The sequence below is a fragment of the Diceros bicornis genome, chromosome 29 (genome assembly GCF_020826845.1).
Source record: "Diceros bicornis minor isolate mBicDic1 chromosome 29, mDicBic1.mat.cur, whole genome shotgun sequence".
Taxonomy (NCBI): domain Eukaryota; kingdom Metazoa; phylum Chordata; class Mammalia; order Perissodactyla; family Rhinocerotidae; genus Diceros; species Diceros bicornis.
Window position 1 is genome coordinate 35,941,613 of NC_080768.1, and position 21,302 is coordinate 35,962,914.

General features: G+C 36.7%; 1 protein-coding gene across 4 annotated transcripts in view; it reads left to right on the plus strand.

The window, feature by feature from the left end:
- Positions 1-3,315: 3,315 nt before the first annotated feature.
- The window catches only part of LOC131394054 (disintegrin and metalloproteinase domain-containing protein 5-like), a 601,035-nt gene continuing 583,048 nt past the window's right edge, over positions 3,316-21,302 (plus strand). For all 4 annotated transcript variants that reach the window (XM_058525261.1, XM_058525262.1, XM_058525263.1 and 1 more), the window contains exons 1-3: positions 3,316-3,440; positions 4,202-4,281; positions 15,020-15,075. In XM_058525261.1, the coding sequence (XP_058381244.1) occupies positions 3,353-3,440; positions 4,202-4,281; positions 15,020-15,075 (224 nt within the window). In that variant the 5' untranslated portion in view covers positions 3,316-3,352. The remainder of the gene's footprint in view (positions 3,441-4,201; positions 4,282-15,019; positions 15,076-21,302) is intronic.

Consider the following 21,302-nt stretch of genomic DNA (forward strand, 5'->3'; position numbering starts at 1 on the left):
AGAAATGCTTTCTATAAGAATCTGTCCAACTCTATCTTTAAAAGATGAAAGTCTAAGGTAGACTTTTTGAATCTCAGCCTGTTACATTTCTATCAGTTTTCTGATTATTTCTCTCTGTAATTAAACAGTGACAGAAAATTCTGTTTACAGGATCTGAGTATTTAACTAATGTAGAAGTAGGTTCCTCACAATCTTTAATAGAGTCAAAATATTTGGTTTTAATTTTAACTTCTTTGCAGAAATTCTGAAATACCCAATTAAATAGTCACCTGCATCTGTGGGATTGTTTAGGATTTGATATTTCATACAATACTCTGTCAAATGATTCAAGCGGTTGAGTTCCATAGCCCTTAACTTGGCCATTTTAAGTTATAGTACGATGGTCTCTGTGAATCCTATGGACGGGAGCACAAGGAATAAGACACCACCAATTACAACGTGATTTTTAATTAAAGCTTTCTTTAAGCCAATCAGATGCAACAGCACCTTCTTGTTGGGCTTTCTGGTTCAGGGAACTGCTAAACCCATGAAATTCATTCATACTCCTGTGGCTCTTCCAGCTTCTCTGTCTCCTCTTTGGCCAATACGTCAACAGCAAGTTTGCTGCTGTTCCAGTATTGAAGCTAGTGTACAATGGTTTACATGTTCTTCTTGATAAGTTATGTTGGAATATCCTCCATAACTCTGGGCTTATTGAACTCTTCCAGGGTATGGAGGTCATTTATTTTCTCTTTTTTTCTGGTTTCACCTCAAGTCTAGAAGAGACTTTGTAAGCAGGAATGGTGCTTCTCCCATTTGGTTGCTCAAGGGAAAAATAATTTAAATTTCATGAAATAGTCCCACCACAAGTGTGATCTAATAACTGCTTGGATACCCACCAATTAGTTCCCCAAGAAGCTGACAGAAAAACTTGATCCTAGAAGGCAAAATTCTGACTTGAATGTAAAGGAATTTGACCAATTCACTGCTGGTCACATTTCTCCACCCCTTAGAATGCCAGATAAGTCAGCTAAACTATTATGCACAGACAAGTAACAGGGATCTATAAGGATCAGGCCTGATGTTAACTATAGAGGCCAGGTAAATTCCATGAGTACTGTCTTCAATTCCACCCACTCAACTAAATTTCTTCACCCTCCTCTAAGAGTATATTCCAAGAGGCTGAGTTCAGGGTGTCTGCTATCCTTAGCTGTTTTGAAGTGAGGGTGGTGGAGCCATCCATAAATTATGTAGCAGCTCTGAGGTCAGAGAAAAGTGCCTCATAAGAGGTGAGGTTCCAGGATACCAGCTATTTCTCATATGGGGAGATGAACCTCGTTTGTCATTTCAATGGCACTCACATTTCCCACCTAGCTTTATGGGTTTTCAGGTTAGACATGATCCAATTCAGGTTAGGTATTTTGGGTTGCAGAAGGACTTGGTGAAATGTGTGAGCCATTCTGTTTCAACTGAAGTCTAACAAACACCTAGCAATAGAAGTTCAAATTGAGTCACAGTATGGCAGAATCAGGAAGATTATACATTTATACTCTCTCAAAGACCTGCTAAAAATCACACCACCACACCATTAAAAAATGAAACCTGGAGAGTCATATCTTGATCTAGTTGATACGAGCCCAAAGGATTAAAGAGACTGACAGGCCACTTATTGTAGGAAGAATTCTAAAGATGTCCCTCCAAGATTCCTGTCTTCTAGTTATTCAGTCAAAGCTAATCTAGGTATTCCTGTGAAGGGACTTTGCAGGTGTAATTAAAGTTGCTAATCAATGGACATTAAGTTAGGGAGATATTCCTGGGCACATGCTATAATTCTAAGGTAACCACTAAAAGAAAAATTTGAAAACTACTTATCTGTCATGTCAATAAAGAAGGAAAATGGAATAATAAAGAATGATCAATCCAATGGAAGGCAAAAAAGGAGAGAAAAACATATAAAAAGGGCAGGGCAAATAGAAAGTCATGCAATCAGTATGGCTATTAATGTCAATCTGACTCTTCTTCCTTGCTAGGTGATCTGTTCTTTTCCTCTGGAAGATTTCAGAATTTTCTCTTTGCTGTCCCTTGAAATTTCAGACGTGTTTTTCTTCAACGCCCAGGTTTTAATATCTGGGTCCTTTCTAAGGTCATTTTCTTATTTTTAAATTAAGAGAAACTTTTTCCATTAATCCTTTAAATATTTCCTCCTAACTCTTTTAATTTTTCTCTCCTTCTGGAAGTGCTATTATCAGAATATTGACAGTTCTACTTTTATTCTTCTTATCTCTTACTTTTATTTTTGTATTTTCTATTTTTTATCCTTTCTTCCTCTTTCCTGGGAGAGTTTGTCACTCCAATATTCCAAATTTCTAATTCATTAAGCAATATGTATCCATTCTACTATTAATTCCATCTATTGTGACTTTATTTCTTGGTCACTTGGTTCTTTTTAAAGATTGTTCCTGTTATATTCCGCTAATAACTTCCCTTATTTTTTTCAGGACAGCTAAGCAATTTCAAAATGAATTTATAAACATGCTTTCAGCATTTCTTAAAACAAAATTATAGTTAATGTGGGGCATGGCTGTATTTTAATGTATTTAATATGATGTAGGCTAGGATCTGTGAGGGAAAGAATGCCTACAGACCTCAAGAAATTAAAGGTTCTCACTCCTAATAGAGGCAGAATGTAAAAAGGGCTAAGTAAAGAAGTAAAAGCTAGGGGCTGCAGGATTACCCCGAGTGTGGCAATAATAACTGGGGATATTAAAGAAGATTTTTTGGAAGAGTCTATATTTGAAAGGGATTGTATGGGATCTTCTGCATTCAATAGCTGTCCAGTAACAGGTATCCAACCATTAAATTTAGAAAAGTCACAGCTGGCGACAGTTTTTGCAAATATATGCATTTTGCCTGTTTGGATGGTATGTAAATGTTAACAGAAAGAAACTTGTTAGCTATCAGCAACTTAAGCATTTTTGTCTTTGTTTCTTCTCCTCACTGTCACTAGAAATTACCTCAGAAATCACTGGCCTAAGTAAAAGATAGAAACAAAAGCCTCCCTAGGCACCACCCCAACCTGAGAATTGAAAATTACACCGCCTTTCCTTCCTTAACAATAAACCGAACGTGTGTCAATACTGACTGTCTTCTCTTGAGCCCCCACCCGCCCGCCAGCTGCACATTACCTGTGCCGAGTCGCGTCCTTCCCCCAGCGGCAGCAGAGAGCCCTCGCCCGCCTGTTTCCTTCCCGCTGGAGCTCTTGCCCGCTCCGCCGCCTCCGCCCTCCCGCTCCGGTTGCGCGTTTCCAGCGCTCGGCGGGCGGCCCGCCCCGCGCGAGCGGCGCCGGCACCGCCTCAACGCCTCAACTGCTGCTATGCGGGCAGCCGGGCTCCAGGACAGCGGAGCCATGTTCCTCCTTGTGGTCCTTCTCACCCGACTCGGCGGGCTGCACGCAGGCCCTGGTAAGTCCAGGTTCTTGTTTCCCCTCCCAATCCAGGCTTCTGACGGGACTTCGTTCGCTCAGGGGCTGTACTTCTTGGTCCAACATCCCGGCCCAGACGTCACTCCCGTCCTTCTCTCTCGCCACCCACTTTCTCCTTGCCTCGCGCTTCAGGGTCTGTGGCCAAGAAGGCAAAGAGGCAGCCTCCGGGCAGAACATCTTTTCGCCTCTCTGGAATGGCTTCCTTGTCTGTAAAATGGACAAAAATGACATATGTGGTCTTTTCCACATACAAAATTCTGCTGTTCCAGAAATAACTGTGTCACCATAAAGAAGCTATCAATGCTTTCCTGATTTGGTGACTGCTGTCCTCCACCTGCTCCCTTGAAAATTGTAGATCGCCCTTGTATTCAATGTTCTGTATCTTTTCCTTGCAAATGATCCCACTTTCTTGATGCACCCGTGTGTTCTCATTTCCACACCTCTTTTACAACAGTGTAATTTGTTAGCCAGTGTTACTTAGTCACACTGCCCAAGGGAGTGTTTGTGTGTGTGTGTGTGCGTGTGTGTGGAGATTGAGAGAGAGAATAAAAACTTGAGATCTTGACAAGGGTTAAGAAACTTGTAGGTAAGAATGACCAGAAAGACAGTGGAGAGGAAGAGTATATGCAAAGATTATACAAAAAATAGTTGATCATGTAGGGAAACAAAGGCAGAATTGGATTTAGAAATGGATAATGTAAGATTAAAGTATCAAAATAACTTTGCTTATTTTTATTTTAGATCCTCATAAAACATTTCTGCAGACCACAGTTCCTGAGAAGCTTTCATCATCTGATTCAAAAAGTGATCCAGAAAATAATGTAATTGGGAAATAATATTTTTGTATCTTACATTGTTTTAAGTTGTCTTTAATGTCAAGACCCAAGTTGCTGAATGTAGGCAGGAACTCAGTTCTTGGAGGCAGAGTTGACCGCTCAGACCAGGTTCACAACAAGGAGTATTTTGATGTGTATGAATACGTGTGACCCTGTATGTGTGTGTGTTTCTATGGAGGATGGAGGATTTTAAGGGCCAGGACTAGGGAGAGGCAAGCAAAGGGCTTCACTCGAGCACAAAATTTAAGAGAGTAGCAGAAAACTGGGATTTCCCCTGGACCAGGATTAAGGTGAGGTGAGTGAGATGAGTCAGGGTCAGGTCCTGTCTTTCTTTAAATTTTGATATTGTGTTCATCCTAGGTATTTTTGCATTAACTTTGTCTAAAATATTGCATTGAAATAATATTTATATTGATTACTGAGATTTCTGGCCCTCTAGTCCTAGCCCTGGTGATTCCTCTCAGCTACTTGCCTCAGCTTTCAGTAAGTCAGTAAGGAGCTGAAAGCTGATCTGGTGATTAGCTTATAGATGGCTTATCTGGTAACTAGCACATAGATTTCACAGTTAGAGCCTATATTTTAGTGCATATTCCTTCTTTAATTCCCCAGGAAAATCTGCTTCTCACATAGTTCCTTCCGATATAGGATAATCCAATGCTAGTCATAATGTGGGTTTCTAAATTTATCTCTTTCCTTTTAGTGTTTTTTACAAACCTTCCCCCCTCTTTCACATAAGGATACACTGCTTGTCTCAGGTTTCTCCCTCCCCCGATCACCCCAGGTTCTCTGAAGCTATCCTCCTGTCCCCATATACTCTTTCTTTACCTTTTCTTCCTTTAGCAGCTGGGTTTTATTTACAAGCCCCCCAGCTCTATTCCAAGTGAATTCTTAGCCATGTCGTGATACATGAGTGCTACTCCAGCTTATTTTTCTGATTGGAAAGAAGGAACCCCGTTTGACTTTTTGTTTAATTTCCTTTTCCCTGAAATTAATAATACCAGGCCTCTCTCCCTGTTATTTATCACTGAGCAGACAATCTTTGAGTTCCCCACTTGCTCAATCTCTAGCATTTTTATAAAGACATTTAATAATATGGAAATTTAGTGTATTTCTTTTAACTATGACAATTTTAAAAGCTCTCTTTTAATATTTTTGCAACAGAAAATTATTGTTAATGAGGGATGTGATTATATTTTAATATGTTTAGTATAATATGAGGTAGGACCTACAAAAGTAAGAGTGCCTAGGGATACACAAAAGGAGCTCCCAGATTTAGCAAATAAAAACATGGGGCACCCAATTAAATTTGAATTATTTCTCATTGCCTATATATCTGTATATAAAGATGAAAGGGAAATATTGCATGGGCATACTAAATTTTAAACACTAAAAATTATTTGCTGTTCATCTGAAATAAATTACAAATATTTAAATTACATACCTCTTTCTTGAATTCTATTTCCCTGATGATTTGACTTTCCTTGACAGTTCTTTGTTTTGCAGAATTGGCTTATAAAATTCCTTGTAGTTATTCCATTTATATTGTAGCATAGTTTCTACAGTGGTCACATCCAATTTATTTCATTCTTCTTTCCATTGATCATTTGTTAGTGAGAAAACACACTGGACATTAGCATTGTGAGATGGTATACTGAACAGGTACTGACATAAAGTTAACAACTCTGATCATTGCTCTTCTTAACTTGCTTTTCTATTCTTCCCCATTATGTTGCGTTTCCTAATCACCAGCCTTCTAAAATGCTGTCCACTGACAAAAACAAAACCTCGTCATCAAATTTTATTCCCTTCTTCTCTAACGCTACACAGGATGATTCTACTTCTTCCCATGCTGGAAAAGTATTTGGTAACATCCAGATATAAGAATTGAATTTTTCAAGGTATTAACACTATTTCAAAAGATAGAGAAAGTGCCATAATAATTATTCACTTCAAGTTGGAATTTCTTTTCCTGTTCATAAGTAATGGTGTCCCCTTTAAGAACAGATGGCACTCAAAGGGATATATTTGTGGGGGGCTTCAATTCTTTCTTCAACACATTCAATTTTAAGTAATGGAATACTTCAATAACACTGTTTGCTCGTCTTCCAATTTGCCAAATCCTGTTGCTAAAGAGAGAACTATGTAAAAGAAATAAGTAGGCTTCACTCAATGGATTATTTAAAAAGTCAACAAGAATTTTGGGGGCCTTGCTTTAGCATTAAAGCCTGACATCAGTGCTTCGAATAAACTTAGGATTCTCTCAACTGCATTTGTTAAAAAGAGCCAACAGTTTTGGTGAATGCAAAAGGATTGAAGAATACTGAATGTCAACAAAATCAAAAAATCCTTTAATCACTCAGTTCAAACAGCATATAATCACTCAGTTCAAACAGCATACATGCTGAAGCAAGAGGACAATACCATGACAATGACCTCAGTGCCAATAGAAAGTTTATTAGATGCTCTTTGAATAATGTTATGCAGAATATGGCCAGAACAGCCAACACCTTCCACAGAATCATTCATGCTTTGCTTCAGTTTTGAATAAACATTGTCAGCATATTTATGCAAACATCCGCAAAAATTTGTATTTGTATTATCTCCACCAAAAGCAGGATAATTTTTCTATTAACTCAATTCAATAAGAGAGTCTGCAAAAGTGTGCCCTTGTCTCTGATGTCTCATCTGGAAAGAATTTTACTTGAAAATAGCCTTATAAGCAAGCCTTTTTTTCACTAGAAAAATACCAAACAAGCAAAGGGAACATTTTTTCTGCATTGTGATTACTTATACCAGTGGCTATGCCCTAACAAGGTGAGATGTGTAGATCTTTGCTAATTTCTGTAATTGCAGAGGGAGCCGTTAACGTTGTTTAATTATTGCAGTGGATTTCAACCTGGCACCTGAAAATTTGCTTGCAATTTTGGAATCAGAAAATACGTCTGGTAGCTGTACATTCAGTCATTTGAGCAGACTTATGATACACAGTGTGGAAAACCACTACAATGTCTGCTGCAATTCTTATGTCCTTTCATCTGAATTTTTCTGAATCCAAAAAATTTGTTGTAGCACCTTCTTTGGTACTGTATGGGGAAATCACTCATCTCTTCTGCTTAGCTGTTAGGATATGCTGGTTTACATCTGACTTCCCACCATTTTTGATGTGGAATGAACCATTGCATACTGCACAAAGAGTTTCAAAATAACTTTTTCCTCAGTTGATAAATTTCTACTGTTCAGAAAATTCATCACAAAATTTACACTTGTGTTTGGCATTTTGGAGTTTAAATATACACAAATAAAAGAATAGATAACAGTTTCAAAATATTTCAAAAGAATTGAAAATATCAAATTTGATTATATTGCAGCTGTATCAGTGAGTCTGTCCCTCACAAGTCCACACTCATAACTAATCTAAACGAGGTGAACCATTGAAAGGATTGCGAACTTGTGAACAAACAATGAATTGAACTTGATGTGTGATTTGGAAACGATAGTGCTCTTCCAGCTTGCCTGTAAGGGCCAGTTGTAAGCACGGTCTCCCCGCACAAAGCCAGAGCTATCTTCATTGAAGGTTGGGGAAGCCTGGTGTTGTGGGACTGGTGGGTTTTCAGAAGGGAGAGTGTTCAGGTTATGCCAGTCTTTCAGCTGTGTTAGTGTGCTCCGTGGAGAAAAGCTCCATGTCGGAAGCTTCATCAGTGGAGTGAGGCACTGGCTGACCCTCGTCTAGGAGCTGGGGCTCTCACTGAGGGCTAACTTGCAGAAGCTAGTTATTTGAGTGTGGCTGTTGTTGACTGGCTGATTTTCTGATCCTGTGCACTGACCAGAAGTTATCTCTAACGGTGGTTGCTTGTTTATCACCTGGGACTTTGGCCAAAGACCAATCTTTTCCTTTATTGAATATGAAAAATAAGTATTTTCAATTCTCAGTCCTCTCTTCTGGACTTCTCTCAGACAAGCATACAGGGAGAGAGAAGGTGTTTATTTGTGGAGGCATGATTCTCAGCTGCTGTTGCCTTGGAAGTGATTTAAGCACCAGTTACTGTGGTGGAAAATAGATCTGACTGCCAAATTTTTGTAATTTATTTGAAAAATATGGATACCGGGTGTTTGGGGTATTCTGACAAAGAAAATACAGAACACAGGACAAACATCATTAAATTCAGGACATTCCTATGTATACAGGATGCCTGGCAACTCTACACATACACCAAGGTATTTAGGAATGAAAAAAATTAATCCATGTGAGTATTTATGAGTGTCCCAAGTGACTTCTCTGAGTTAAATATAGGAATTAAGGAAACCTAAACCTGTCGTTCCAAACCTTCAAATATGGTTTGATCAAACAGAACAGAAAAGAAAAAAAAAAAAAAAAAGAAGAAGAATGAAAAGAGGCCCACTTATTTAGTTTTGTGGGCAAAGAAAGAAGTAATACTATTTTCTTTTCCTTTTGTTCTCTCTTCCTTGATTCCTGGGCAGAAAAGTATCACAGTAAAACATTTTGCCCCAGAAACGTATATTAATAACAAATGTTGGTATAATAATGACTCTTCCTGGAGTGTGAATTGACTGAACCAAGGTTATTCAAGGGAAATTTGGAATAGTAAGATAAGAGTCTCAGGATATTATCCAACATACCAAATGTGTACAATTGAAACTACTCTTTACAACCCCTTGGCATTTGATTTTTATTAATATTGTTTGATATTTATGTTGCAATATCTTATAGGCATAGTGTAGTATTTTCACGTTGTTTAGTTTTATTTAAATAATAATATTTGCATGCTTTTTTCAATCATAACCACCAGAGCCCTAGTTCTATTTTAAATAAATTTTGTGAATGATAGTGTTATACTTGACTCCTTCCACAGGAACAACCAAAGTGAACAATATGAAAAATCTGTCATCATTCCTGCAATTAAAAGTTTTGCTAATAGAGCAAACTAGTGAAGACTTGTCCAAGTATAAAACAGTATGACCCAGAATATCCTTATCTCCTCACACCCGACCAACCATCCTGCCCTCATACAATACAGTAAAGGTAGGAAATTCATTAGTTTCTGCTTAGGAAGAATTATTACTGTGTTTCAGAATGTCTTCCAATTCATTCCAGCAGTAATGCAATATGTTCTTAAGAGAGATTTATAGGTTGATTTCTGTGATTAATTTGATTCAAATTTAGTGTTTCTGGAAATATTCCATAGAGGACGTTTTTGGACCTTAGGTGCAGATATGTATCCCCCCCTTCATTTCATAGCACACTATGATTTGGTCCCATCAAACCTCTTATTATTATATTTTCTTCTTTACTCTTATTCCCCATTCCCATTTCCCTCTTCCATCCAATGACAACTATTCCAATGTACTTGATATATTTATTTACGTATGTATATATGTTTGTATAATATTGCAGTAGACAGAATTCTAAGATGGCCCTCGAGAGTCCTGCTCCCTGGTGTCTGTGTAAGTCCCTCCCCTTGAGTGTTAGTGGGACCTGTAAATATGATGGGGTAGTCACACTGTTGATTCGTATATGTCATACAAGACTCCATCACAGCTTTCTGGAGTGTTTCTCCAGCTGGCCTCCAAGAAGACAAAAACTGCCATATTGTGAACTGCCTATGGGGACCTTGTGGCAAGGAACCTTGGCAGCCTCTGTGAGCTGAAAGCAACCTTGGCAGACAGCCAGCAAGAAAATTGTGACCTCAGTACTAAAATTACAAGGAGATAAATTCCACAATCAATCAATGAGCCTGCTCAAACTCCAGATGAGATCAGAGCCACAGCCAACACCTTAATAAGTATAATTCAGTGTTGTGATTTCTGTCATTCTGATTGACTTAATTGATATCTCATTGTGGTTTCAATTTGCATTTCTTAAATAATTATTGAGATAAAGATCATTTTATTGAGGGATAATTTCTATACAGTGAAAAATATAGATCTTAAGTGTATGGTTTCTTGAGCTTTAACAAATGTACATTATTCTTGTAATCAATACCCAAATCAAGATAAAGATCATCCCAGAAAATTCCCATATGTCCCTTTCTAGTTAATTCCCCCACCACCCCAAAGGCAGTGTTCTGCTTCCTATCATCATAAATTAGTTTTGCCTATTTTTAAACATTATGTAGATTAAATCATGTAGTAAGTGCGTGGGGCTCTCTATCTCTGGTTCTCTCCTGTCTGATTTCACCCTCACTTTATGGCAGCTGTGGTTGCTCCGTACACTATGCTATGGTTCTTTAGAGTTTAGCTGTGAGGTGCCCACTTTGTCTTGCTCTAAGACTAAAACCCATAAATAGATGTAACTTGCCTTATGTCATTCCCTTTTTTCAAGTTTTGGCTCATTTCTAGAATGTGGCTGCTTTTGTTCACTTTCCCATGCCTTTGGGTCATTTTTTTATGTATGTTTTTACCAGAATGTACATGTGTTATCTGGAGTAAGACTAGTTCTGGTAGAAGCTGCTTGACTAAAGTGGTGGAGGCTTTTCCTTGATTTAAGAAGAACTTGTTTTTTCCAGGATGAGTCATTTGCTTCAAATTCATGTACCTGGTATATCTTTCCATGTATTTTAGGTTTTCTTTCAGTAAGGTTTAGTAGTTTTTAGTGTGGATGTCTTATGAATCTTTTGTTAAATTTATTCGCAGGCTTTTTAGTATATTTTAATGCTATAATAAATGGTGTTGTTTCTTTAAGTTCATTTTCTAATTGTTTGTTGCTTGTCCCTAAATACACTGTTATTTTCAGAATTTGATGAAACTTGCTTTATATATTTTGGAGATATGATATTAAGTGCGTAAAATTTTTAGGATTGTAATATTTTAGTTTTTAATTGATAGTTTTATCGTTATGAAATGTCTCCCTTTGTTTCTTGTAATCCATCTTGAATTACATTGTATATCGCTTGCTATTAATATAGCTACACTGACTTTCTTCTGGGTATTGTTTGTGTGGTATAACTTTTTTCATCCTTTTATTTTCAATGTTTTTATATTTAAAATGCTTCTCTTTTATAAAGTGTATAATTATTATTTTTAAATCCATTTGGTCTTTCTTCCTTAATTTTTATTTCCTCTGTTGTTTATAATCCATGATGTGATTTTGATTAGTCTAATTTATCTTCTTTATTAAGCTATTAGTGATGCATTCTTTTATTATTCTTTTAGTGGTTACCCTTGTGATTACAACATACATCCTTAATTTATTACCTGCTCCATTAAATTTCTATTTTTACCACAATTCAAGGACCTTGAAACTTTATTCCATTTATGTCCTCCCTGTCATTTGTGCTATTGTCATATACTTTGCAATTACATATGTTTTTTTAATTATGAGAGCAATTACCATCACCATTTTAAACAAATGATATTCACTTAAATTTACTGACATACTTATTTTCTCCTATGTTCTTCATTCTCTTTTACATTTTCTTGGTTCTATCTTGGAGCAATTTTCTTTCCATTAAAAACATCCTATTTTTAGTGTTTCTTTTAGTGCAGGTTTTCTGGCAATGAATTCTCTCATCTCCTCTTGTGAGGAAATCTGTTTATTTTGCTTGCATATTTGCTGGCTATAAAACTCTTGATTGGACATCATTTTCTGTCAGCACTTTAAAGATGTCATTCCATTGCCTTCTGGTGTCCATTATTTCTTTGGGAGAGTTACTTATACTTTATTAAAAAATTCTTTTTAAAGTAATGTGTTTTTTTCTCTTGTTCCTTTTTTTTTTAATCAAAAAAGGCAAATTTAATGATGATAAATCTTTTCATGCAAGGTCGCAAATGTGACAATGGTGTGGGCTTTCTCATACACTGCAAATGAGACTATGTATTTTTTTAAATATGTTCTCCTTGTCTTTTGTTTTAGCTGTTTGAGTATGATGTGCCTGGGTTTTACTTTCTTTGTATTCGTCCTGCTTTGGATTAGTAGAATATTTTGAGACTATGGATTGATATCTTTCATAAGCTTTGGAAAATTTCAGCCATTAATTCTTCAAATATCATTTCTTTCCTAGTCTCTACCTCTATCTTTCTCTTGTTTTTCTTGGACTTTAATTACATGAATGTTAGACATTGTTAATGGGCCACAGTTCTCTTATTTTCTCTTTTGTATTTTCTTTTTGTGCTTCAATCTAGGTATTTTCTACTGACCTGTATTTCTGTTCACCAATCCTATCTTCTTCTATGTCTAATCTTCGCTTAAACCCTTTAATTGAATTTTTAATAACAGGTATTGCATTTTTCCTGCTTTAGAATTTCAATTTGTTTCTTTATTAAAGATTCTACAGTACTACTGAAATTCTCTATTATTTTCTTATTTTAATCATGATTGTTATACATATTACTCATGGCTCTGTTATTATTGTCTATTTTTTATTTGTTTTTTGGTAATTAGATCCTGTTCTTTAGCATTTCTTGTAATTTTTTATTGAGAGTTAGTGTATTAGTTTGTTCAGGCTGCCATAACAAAGTAACACAATGTGGCTTAAACAACAGAAATTTATTGTCTCACAGTTCTGGAAGCTGGAACTCCAAGATCAAGGTGTTGACAAGGCTGGTTCTTCCTTGGAGGGAAGATCTGTGAGGGAGGGATCTGCTCTAGGCCTCTATCCTTGGCTTGTAGTTGCATGTCTTCTCCTTATGAATCTTCACATGGCATTCTCCCTTTGTGTATGTCTGTGTCTAAATTTCTCCTTTTTATAAGGATACCGGTCATATTGGGTTAGAGCTCACACTAATTACCTCATTTTAACTTGATTATCTCTGTAAAGACCCTGTCTCTGTATAAGGTCACATTTTGAGGTACTGGAGTTAGAAATTCGCATATAAATTTGGAAGGAGGTGAGCGGATTCAATCCAAACAGTTGGATGTTGTATGGGAAAAGTTGTAGAATCTCTGAATTGTGGCTTTTTGGAGTTTTTTTCCTCCTGTCAGTTTTGTACATTTCTTGTTAATTACATTCTAGTTTTTTTGTGGTTTTTGCTTTGTAAGATATGTGGATTTTAAATTTTATTGGTGCTATCATATTCCCCTTTATTTCTCCTCATATTTGTTTAATAACAAGGGATTTTTTAGAGGGCATAATTTTCAAGGTGCCCTTCAGATTCCGCTTATACTTCTTCCCAGAGTGCCAATCAATGCCTCTTCTCAGAACATTTATCTGTTGCGGAGAATCTTGTTCTGCTCTAGTACAAAGTTAAGGAACTGAAAACTTTTAAATGGCTGTTTCTCTTGCTGAAATATTTTAATAAAATTAACCAAATAAATAATTTGATGACTCTTGTATTTTCTGTTATCTTCTAGAAGGTTCTCTAGACATGTCTCTGCTCTCACTCTATCCTCTCCTACATTCTATTCTAGAGGAGTTTCGTTGTTTACACGGATAAGAGAAATGCAATGGTACTATTTGTGTTACGTTGCTAGAGTACATTTCTTGTAGTTCTGTCTTTTAGGAGTGTCTCTTCCAATGAGCAGGGTGTCTTGACATGAGTACAGCCATGTTTGGCCACTCCATTGACCTACAGCCACCAACACAAAAAGAAATATAAAAGCTGCTTTCTGCGTGGTGGGAACTGGCCCTTCTCCCATGGAGATAGTTGCAATGTGTAAAAATTTCAAGGCCTTTCGGGTGCCGCAGCCTGGGGCAGACTGGCCATCTGTGCCAGGCTAGGACCATAAGCAAGGTAAACAATGCAAATACACGACTACTGGGCTGGGACGACAGCCGGGGGTGGGTCTCAGTGCACGTAAGCCACTGATAACCATTTGTGCGTGGGAACACTAGATGCTTGCTCTGAAAAAGCTCTGTAACTGCTTACTCTGGAAATTATTGATGCTATAAAAAACTGCTGGAGACTGAGACCTGGTGAGAGTTCCACCTGTGGAAGGGACGCCTTGCCCAGGACGTGTGATCCTGGGCCAGCCGTGTCGGTTGACAGGACTCTCCTAGCAGTGGGGCGTCGATGTTGTGAGTAATTGATTTATTGGGAAGTAATGTATCTGATGTGTTCTCTTTTCAGTCAACCTGGTGTTTCTCTTTCCGGTTGATTTGTGTCATTTCCCTTCAGTCAATCTGGTGTTTCCCTTTCCGATCGATCTGATGTTTTTCCCTCTTATTATATGACCTATTAGAATCTGCTGCTATCTCAGCCAATGTGGATGTTTTCCCTTTCCAGTCGAGCTGGTGTTTTTTCCCTCTTATTATTTGACCTATTTGGATCTGTTTGCGGACTATCACTTTACTATCCTCTATATAATAAAATATATCTTGAGTCCATTTGTTTGGAGTGAAAAGTTTCTTTTACGTCTCCAATCGAATGCGCAAACCTCTCATAACACAGGGCAATTTACTTTCCAGGAGGGCTGGAAGTAAGCAAGCACCAGTTTCTCTCAAGTGAAGTGGGCGTCTTTGGTATTTGCCTTGGACATGGTGAAATGGTGGTGTGTGTCTAAGCCAAAATATAGCAATCATCAGGCAAACTTCTTTCTCAGACATGTGAGTAGTGTTGAATAGTACGCATGTGGGGACTCTACCACCTAGTTCTCAATTCAGAATCCTGAAGCTTCAAATATCGACATGGGAAGGGAAACACATATAATAGTTGTGTATTATTATTATTAATTTTATCAATATTTTTAAAGCATAAGTTAGAGAAAACATTATTTAGCATATATTATTTATCAGTGTTATTGAAATTTTTTTGGATACTCATGTTACAGGTTGCTTATATTATTACAATTGAAGGAAAACCATATTTTGTCCATCTCAAAAAGCAGTAAGTAATTATTTTATCCTTTCAAACTTTAATTCTTTGGTTTCTTGATTTTTAAAAATACTTATGAATGGAATCATTTCAATTCAAATGTATATTTATTGTATATCCATTATTGAGTAAAATCTTAGGTATACAAAAGACAATAAAACATGGTTCACAGTTAAAGAATTTATAATACAGGAAGATATATTCAGACACATTAATTAGAGAAATGGAGAATTTTATAATATGTTATTATGATAAATGTGTAAATAGTATTCTTTGGAAATCAGGGAAGGCTTTTTGGAAAGAGGTAAGAGATGACTTGTATCTTGAGGGAAGATACCTAGGAAGCTCTGTAAAGAAGTGGGGTAGTGAGGGGGACGTTCTGTTTAGAAGAAATCATGTGCAAAACATCAAGGAGTGAAGCAGAGTGGATTCTGTGGTGTGCAAAAAGTCAGTGTGAATTACTAAAGAACATGTTTTCTGGAAGATAGAAGTAGAAGATTTTGGAAAGGTAGGCAGGAACCAGGTTGTAGAAGATCTATAGAATGCTATTATAAGGATACTGGAAGCCAAAAATGTTTTTCAGCATGTACTTATATAGGCCCATTGAGTCTTGTAGGCTGTTATTTTTATTGATGTCATAATAGTTTATAACTTTTTGAAATTTCAGTTGTACATTATTGTTTGTCAGTCACCATATAAATGTATTCTTTCACCCCTTGTGCCCACCGTCAACCCTCTTCCCCCTGGTAACCACCAAACTGTTCTCTCTGTCCGTGTATTAGTTTATTTTACACATATGAGTGAAATCATGTGGTATTTGTCTTTCTCTGTCTGGCTTATTTCGCTTAACATTGTACCCTCCAGGTCCATCCATGTTGTTGCAAATGGGACGATTTTGTACTTTTTTATGGGTGAGTAGTATTCCATTGTATACCTATACACCACATCTTCTTGATCCAATTATCAGTCAATGGACACTTGGGTTGCTTCCACTTCTTGGCTAGAGTGAATAATGCTGCAATGAACATAAGGGTGCACGAGCCTTTTTGGATAGTTGATTTCAGGTTATTTGGATAAATACCCAGTAGTGAGATAGCTGGATCATGAGATATTTCTATTTTTAATTTTTTGAGGAATCTCCCTACCATTTTCCATAGAGGCTGCACCAGTTTGCATTCCCACCAGCAATGAATGAGGGTTCCCTATTCTCCACAACCTCTTCAGCATTTGTTATTTTTTGTGTTGGTGATTATAGCCATTCTAATGGTTGTAAGGTGATATCTTAGTGAGTTTTGATTTGCATTTCCCTGATGATTAGTGATGTTGAACATCTTTTCATGTGCCTATTGGCCATCTGTATATATTCCTTGGAAAAACGTCTGTTCATATCCTCTGCCCATTTTTTGATCTGGTTGTTTGTTTTTTTGTTGTTTAGTTGTGTGAGTTCTTTATATATTATGGAGACTAACCCCTTGTCAGATATATGATTTGCAAATATTTTCTCCCAACCGGTGGGTTGTCTTTTCATATAGATCTCGGTTTCCTCTGCCTTGCAGCAGCTTTTTAGTCTGATGAACTCACACTTGTTTGTTTTGTCTTTTGTTTCCCTTGTCCAAGTAGACGTGGAATTCAAAGATCCCTCTAAGACTGATGTTAAAGAGTGTACTGCCTATATTTTCTTCTAGGAGTTTTATAGTTTCATGTCTTAACTTCAAGTTTTTAATCTATTTTGAGTTAATTTTTGTGTATGGCAAAAGATAGTGGTCTACTTTCATTCTTTTGCACATGGCTGTCCAATTTTCCCAGCATCATTTATTAAAGAGACTTTCCTTTCTCCATTGTATGTTCTTAGCTGTTTGTCGAAGATTAGCTGCCGGTGGATGTGTGGTTTTATTTCTGTGCTTTCAATTCTGTTCCATTGATCTGTGTATCTGTTTTTGTACCAATACCATGCTGTTTTGATTATTATAGCTTTGTAGTATATTTTGAAGTGGAGGATTGTGATGCCTCCAGCTTTGTTCTTTTTTCTCAGGGTTGCTTTAGCTATTTGAGGTCTTTTGTTGCCCTATATGAATTTTAATATTCTTTGTTCTATTTCTGTGAGGAATGTCATTGGGATTCTGATTGGGATTGCATTGAATCTGTAGATTGCTTTGGTAGTATGGACATTTTAATTATGTTTATTCTTCCATGTGCATGAGATATCTTTCCATTTCTTTGTCATCATCAATTTCTTTCAGTAATGTTTTACAGTTTTCATTGACTAGGTCTTTCACTTTCTTGGTTAAATTTATTCCTAGATATTTTGTTCTTTTTGTTGCAGTTATAAATCAGGTTGTATTCCTGAGTTCTCTTTCTTTTAGTTTGTTATTAGAGTATAGAGATGCAACTGATTTTTATAAGTTGATTTTGTACCCTGCAACTTTGCTGTAGTTGTTGATTATTTCTAATAGTTTTCCAATGGATTCTTTAGGGTTTTCTATATTTAACATCATGTTGTCTGCAAACAGTGAGAGTTTCACTTCTTCATTGCCTATTTGGATTCCTTTTATTCCTTTTTCTTGCCTAATTGCTCTGGCCAAAACCTCCAGTACTATGTTGAATAAGAGTGGTGAGGGTGGGTACCCTTGTCTTGTTCCTGTTCTCAGAGGGATGGCTTTCAGTTGTTCCCCATTGAGTATGATGTTGACTGTTGGTTTGTCATATATGGCCTATATTATGTTGAGGTACTTTCCTTCTATACCCATTTTATTGAGAGTTTTTATCATAAATGGATGTTAGATCTTGTCACTTGCTTTCTCTGCCTCTACTGAGATGATCATGTGGTTTTTATTCCTCATTTTGTTAATGTGGTGTACCACATTGATTGATTTGTGGATGTTGAACCATCCCTGGGTCCCCAATATAAATTCCACTTGATCATGGTGTATTATCTTTTTAATGTATTGCTGTATTCCATTTGCCAATATTTTGTTGAGGATTTTTGCATCTATGTTCACCAGTGATACTGGCCTGTAATTTTCATTCTTTGTATTTTTCTTGTCTGGCTTTGGTATCAGGGTGATGTTGGCCTCGTAGAATGTGTTAGGAAGTGATCCATCATCCTCTATTTTTGGGGGATAATTTGAGAAGGATAGGTATTAAATGTTCTTGGAATGTTTGGTAAAATTCTCCGGAGAAGCCATCTCGTCCTGGACTTTTATTTTTGGGGAGGTTTTTGATTACTGTTTCAGTCTCTTGTGATTGGTCTCTTCAGATTCTGTTTCTTCTTGATTCAGTTGGGAGGTTGTATAAGTGTAAGAATTTATCCATTTCTTCTAGATTGTCCAATTTATTGGCATATAGTTTTTCATAGTATTCTCTTATAATCCTTTGTATTTCTGTGGTATCTGTTGTCATTTCTCCTCTTTCATTTCTAATTTTATTTATTTGAGACTTCTCTCTTTTTTTCTTAGTGAGTCTGGCTAAGGGTTTGTCAATTTTGTTTATCTTCTCAAAGAACCAGCTCTTTGTTTCATTGATCCTTTTACTCTTTTCTTGGTTTCAATTTCTTTTATTTCTGCTCTAATTTCTATTATTTCCTTCCTTCTGCTGACTTTGGGCTTTGTTTATTCTTCTTTTTATAATTCTGTTAGTTGTAGTTTAAGATTGCTTATTTGGGATTTTTCTTGTTTGTTAAGGTGGGCCTGTATTGCTATGAATTTCTCTCTCAGGATTGCTTTTGCTGCATCCCATATGAGTTGATATGGTGTATTTTCATTTTCATTTGTTACCAGATATTTTTTGATTGCTCCTTTAATTTCTTCAATGATCCATTGGTTGTTCAGTAGCATGTTTAGTCTCCACATTTCTGTCACTTCCCCAGTTTTTTTCTTGTAGTTTCTTTCTAGTTTCATAGCATTATGGTTGGAAAAGATGCTTGTTATGATATCAATCTTCTGAAATTTATAGAGACTTGCCTTGGTCCCAATATGTTGTCTATCCTTGAGAATGTTCCATGCACGCTTAAGAAGAATATGTATTCTGCTGATTTTGGATGAAGTGTTCTATATATTTCTATTAAGTCCATCTAGTCTAGATTTTTGTTTAAGTCCACTATTTCCTTATTGACTTTCTGTCTGGATGATCTGTCCATTGATATAAGTGCGGTGTTAAGGTGCCCTACTATTGCTATTATGTTGCTGATATCTCCTTTTAGGTTTGTTAATATTTGCTTTATGTACTTTAGTGCTCCTGTGTTGGGTGCATATGTATTTATAAGTGATATGTCTTCTTGGTGGAGTGTCCCTTTTATCAATATATATTGCCCCTCTTTGTCTCTCATCACCTGTTTTATTTTGAAATCTACTTTGTCTGATAAAAGTATGGCAATACCTGCTTTCTTTTGTTTGCTATTAGCTTGGAGTTTCGCCTTCCATCCCTTCACTCTGAGCCTATGTTTGTCTTTAGAGCTGAAATGTGATTCCTGGAAGCAGCATATTGTTGGGTCTTGTTTTTTAATCCATCTCACCACTCTGTGTCTTTTGATTGAAGAATTCAATCCATTTACATTTAGAGTAATTATTGATATATGAGAGCTTAATGCTGCTATTTTATCACTCATTTTCCAGTTCTTCTGCATTTCCTCTATTTTTTGTCCCACGTGTTTTGGACTCCAATTCAGTTTGGTAGTTCTCTATGATGGTTTTCTTAGTTTCTCTTTATTTATCCTATGAGTCTCTGTTCTGATTATTTGTTTAGTGGTTACCATGAAGTTTGTATAAAAAAATCTCATGAGATAGTGTATTTCTGATAGCCTTTTATTTCCTTAGTTTGTGTCAATTCCATCCCTTTCTTCTTCCCCTTCTAAGTTATTATTGTCACAACTTATTTCATCCTGTGTTGTGAGTTTGTGGTTAAAGTGACAAGGTTACATTTATTTTTGGTGTTTTCCTTCCTTTATCTTTGATGTTATAATTGTTTGCTAACCTGTTCTGATAGAGACCTGCAATTCTTATAATTTTGTCTACCTATTTTTCTCCTTGTTCAAGGCTTTTTGTCCCCTTTATCTTTTTTTTTTTTTTTTTCCAGGTATAAGGGCCTTCTTGAACATTTCCTGTAGTGGGGTTCTTGTGGTGATGAACTCCCTTAGCTTTTGTGTTTCTGGGGAAGTTCTTATTTCTCTATCATATCTGAAGGATATTTTTGCTGGATAGACTATTCTTGGCTGAAAGATTTTGTCTTTCAGAATTTTGAATATATCATTCCACTCTCTCCTAGCCTGTAAGGTTTCTGCTGAGAAATCCACTGAGAACCTGATAGGAGTTCCTTTGTACATTATTTTTTTTCTCTTGCTGCCCTTAAGATTTTTTCTTTGTCATTGGCTTCTGCCAGATATACTACGATATGCCTTGGAGAGGGTCTTTCTATGTTGATTTAGTTAAGAGATCTATTGATTTATTCACTTCTAATTCCAGCTCCTTCCCCGGGTTTGGGCAGTTCTCAGGTATTGTATCTTTGAACAAGCTCTCTACCCTTTTTTCCCTCTCTTCTCCCTCTGGAATAATTATAATACTTATGTTGCATTTCCTAGTTGAGTTGGATAGTTCTCAGAGAACTTCTTCATTTCTTTTTTAGTCTTAGTTCTCTTTCTTCCTCTGTCTGGAGCATTTCTGCATTGCTATCCTCTAGGCTGCTAATTCTTTCCTCTGAATTTTCAGCTCTGTTCTTTAAAGATTCCAGATTTTGCTGTATCTCCTCCATTGTGTTTTTCATCTCCAATATTTCTGACTGGTTTTTCTTTATAGTTTCAATCTCTTTTGTGAAAAAGTTCCTGATTTCATTGAACTGTCTATCTGTATTTTCTTGTAACTCGTTGAGCTTTTTTATGATAGCTATTTTGAACTCTCTGTCATTTAGTTTATAAATTTCTGTGCCTTCAGGATTGATTTCTGGGTGCTTGTCATTTTCCTTCTGGTCTGGAGATTTCATATATTTTTGCATTCTGTTTGATGGTGTGGATTTATTTCTCCTCATAGTGATAATATCTGGTCACAGCTTCCTGCTGCCACTAGGTGGGGGTCAAGAGCTGTGTATTCTAAGCCTGCCATGATCTGCAGGTGCTCTGGCTGACTGGCTGTGCTGGAGCACAGAGCAGGGGGAGGAGCAGTTTCTTTCGCCTGTGTGATCCCCAGGGGCTTCTCACTATCTGCTCCCCTGGGGTGCTAGCTTGATGAAGGCACCCCCTAACAGTTCAGTCA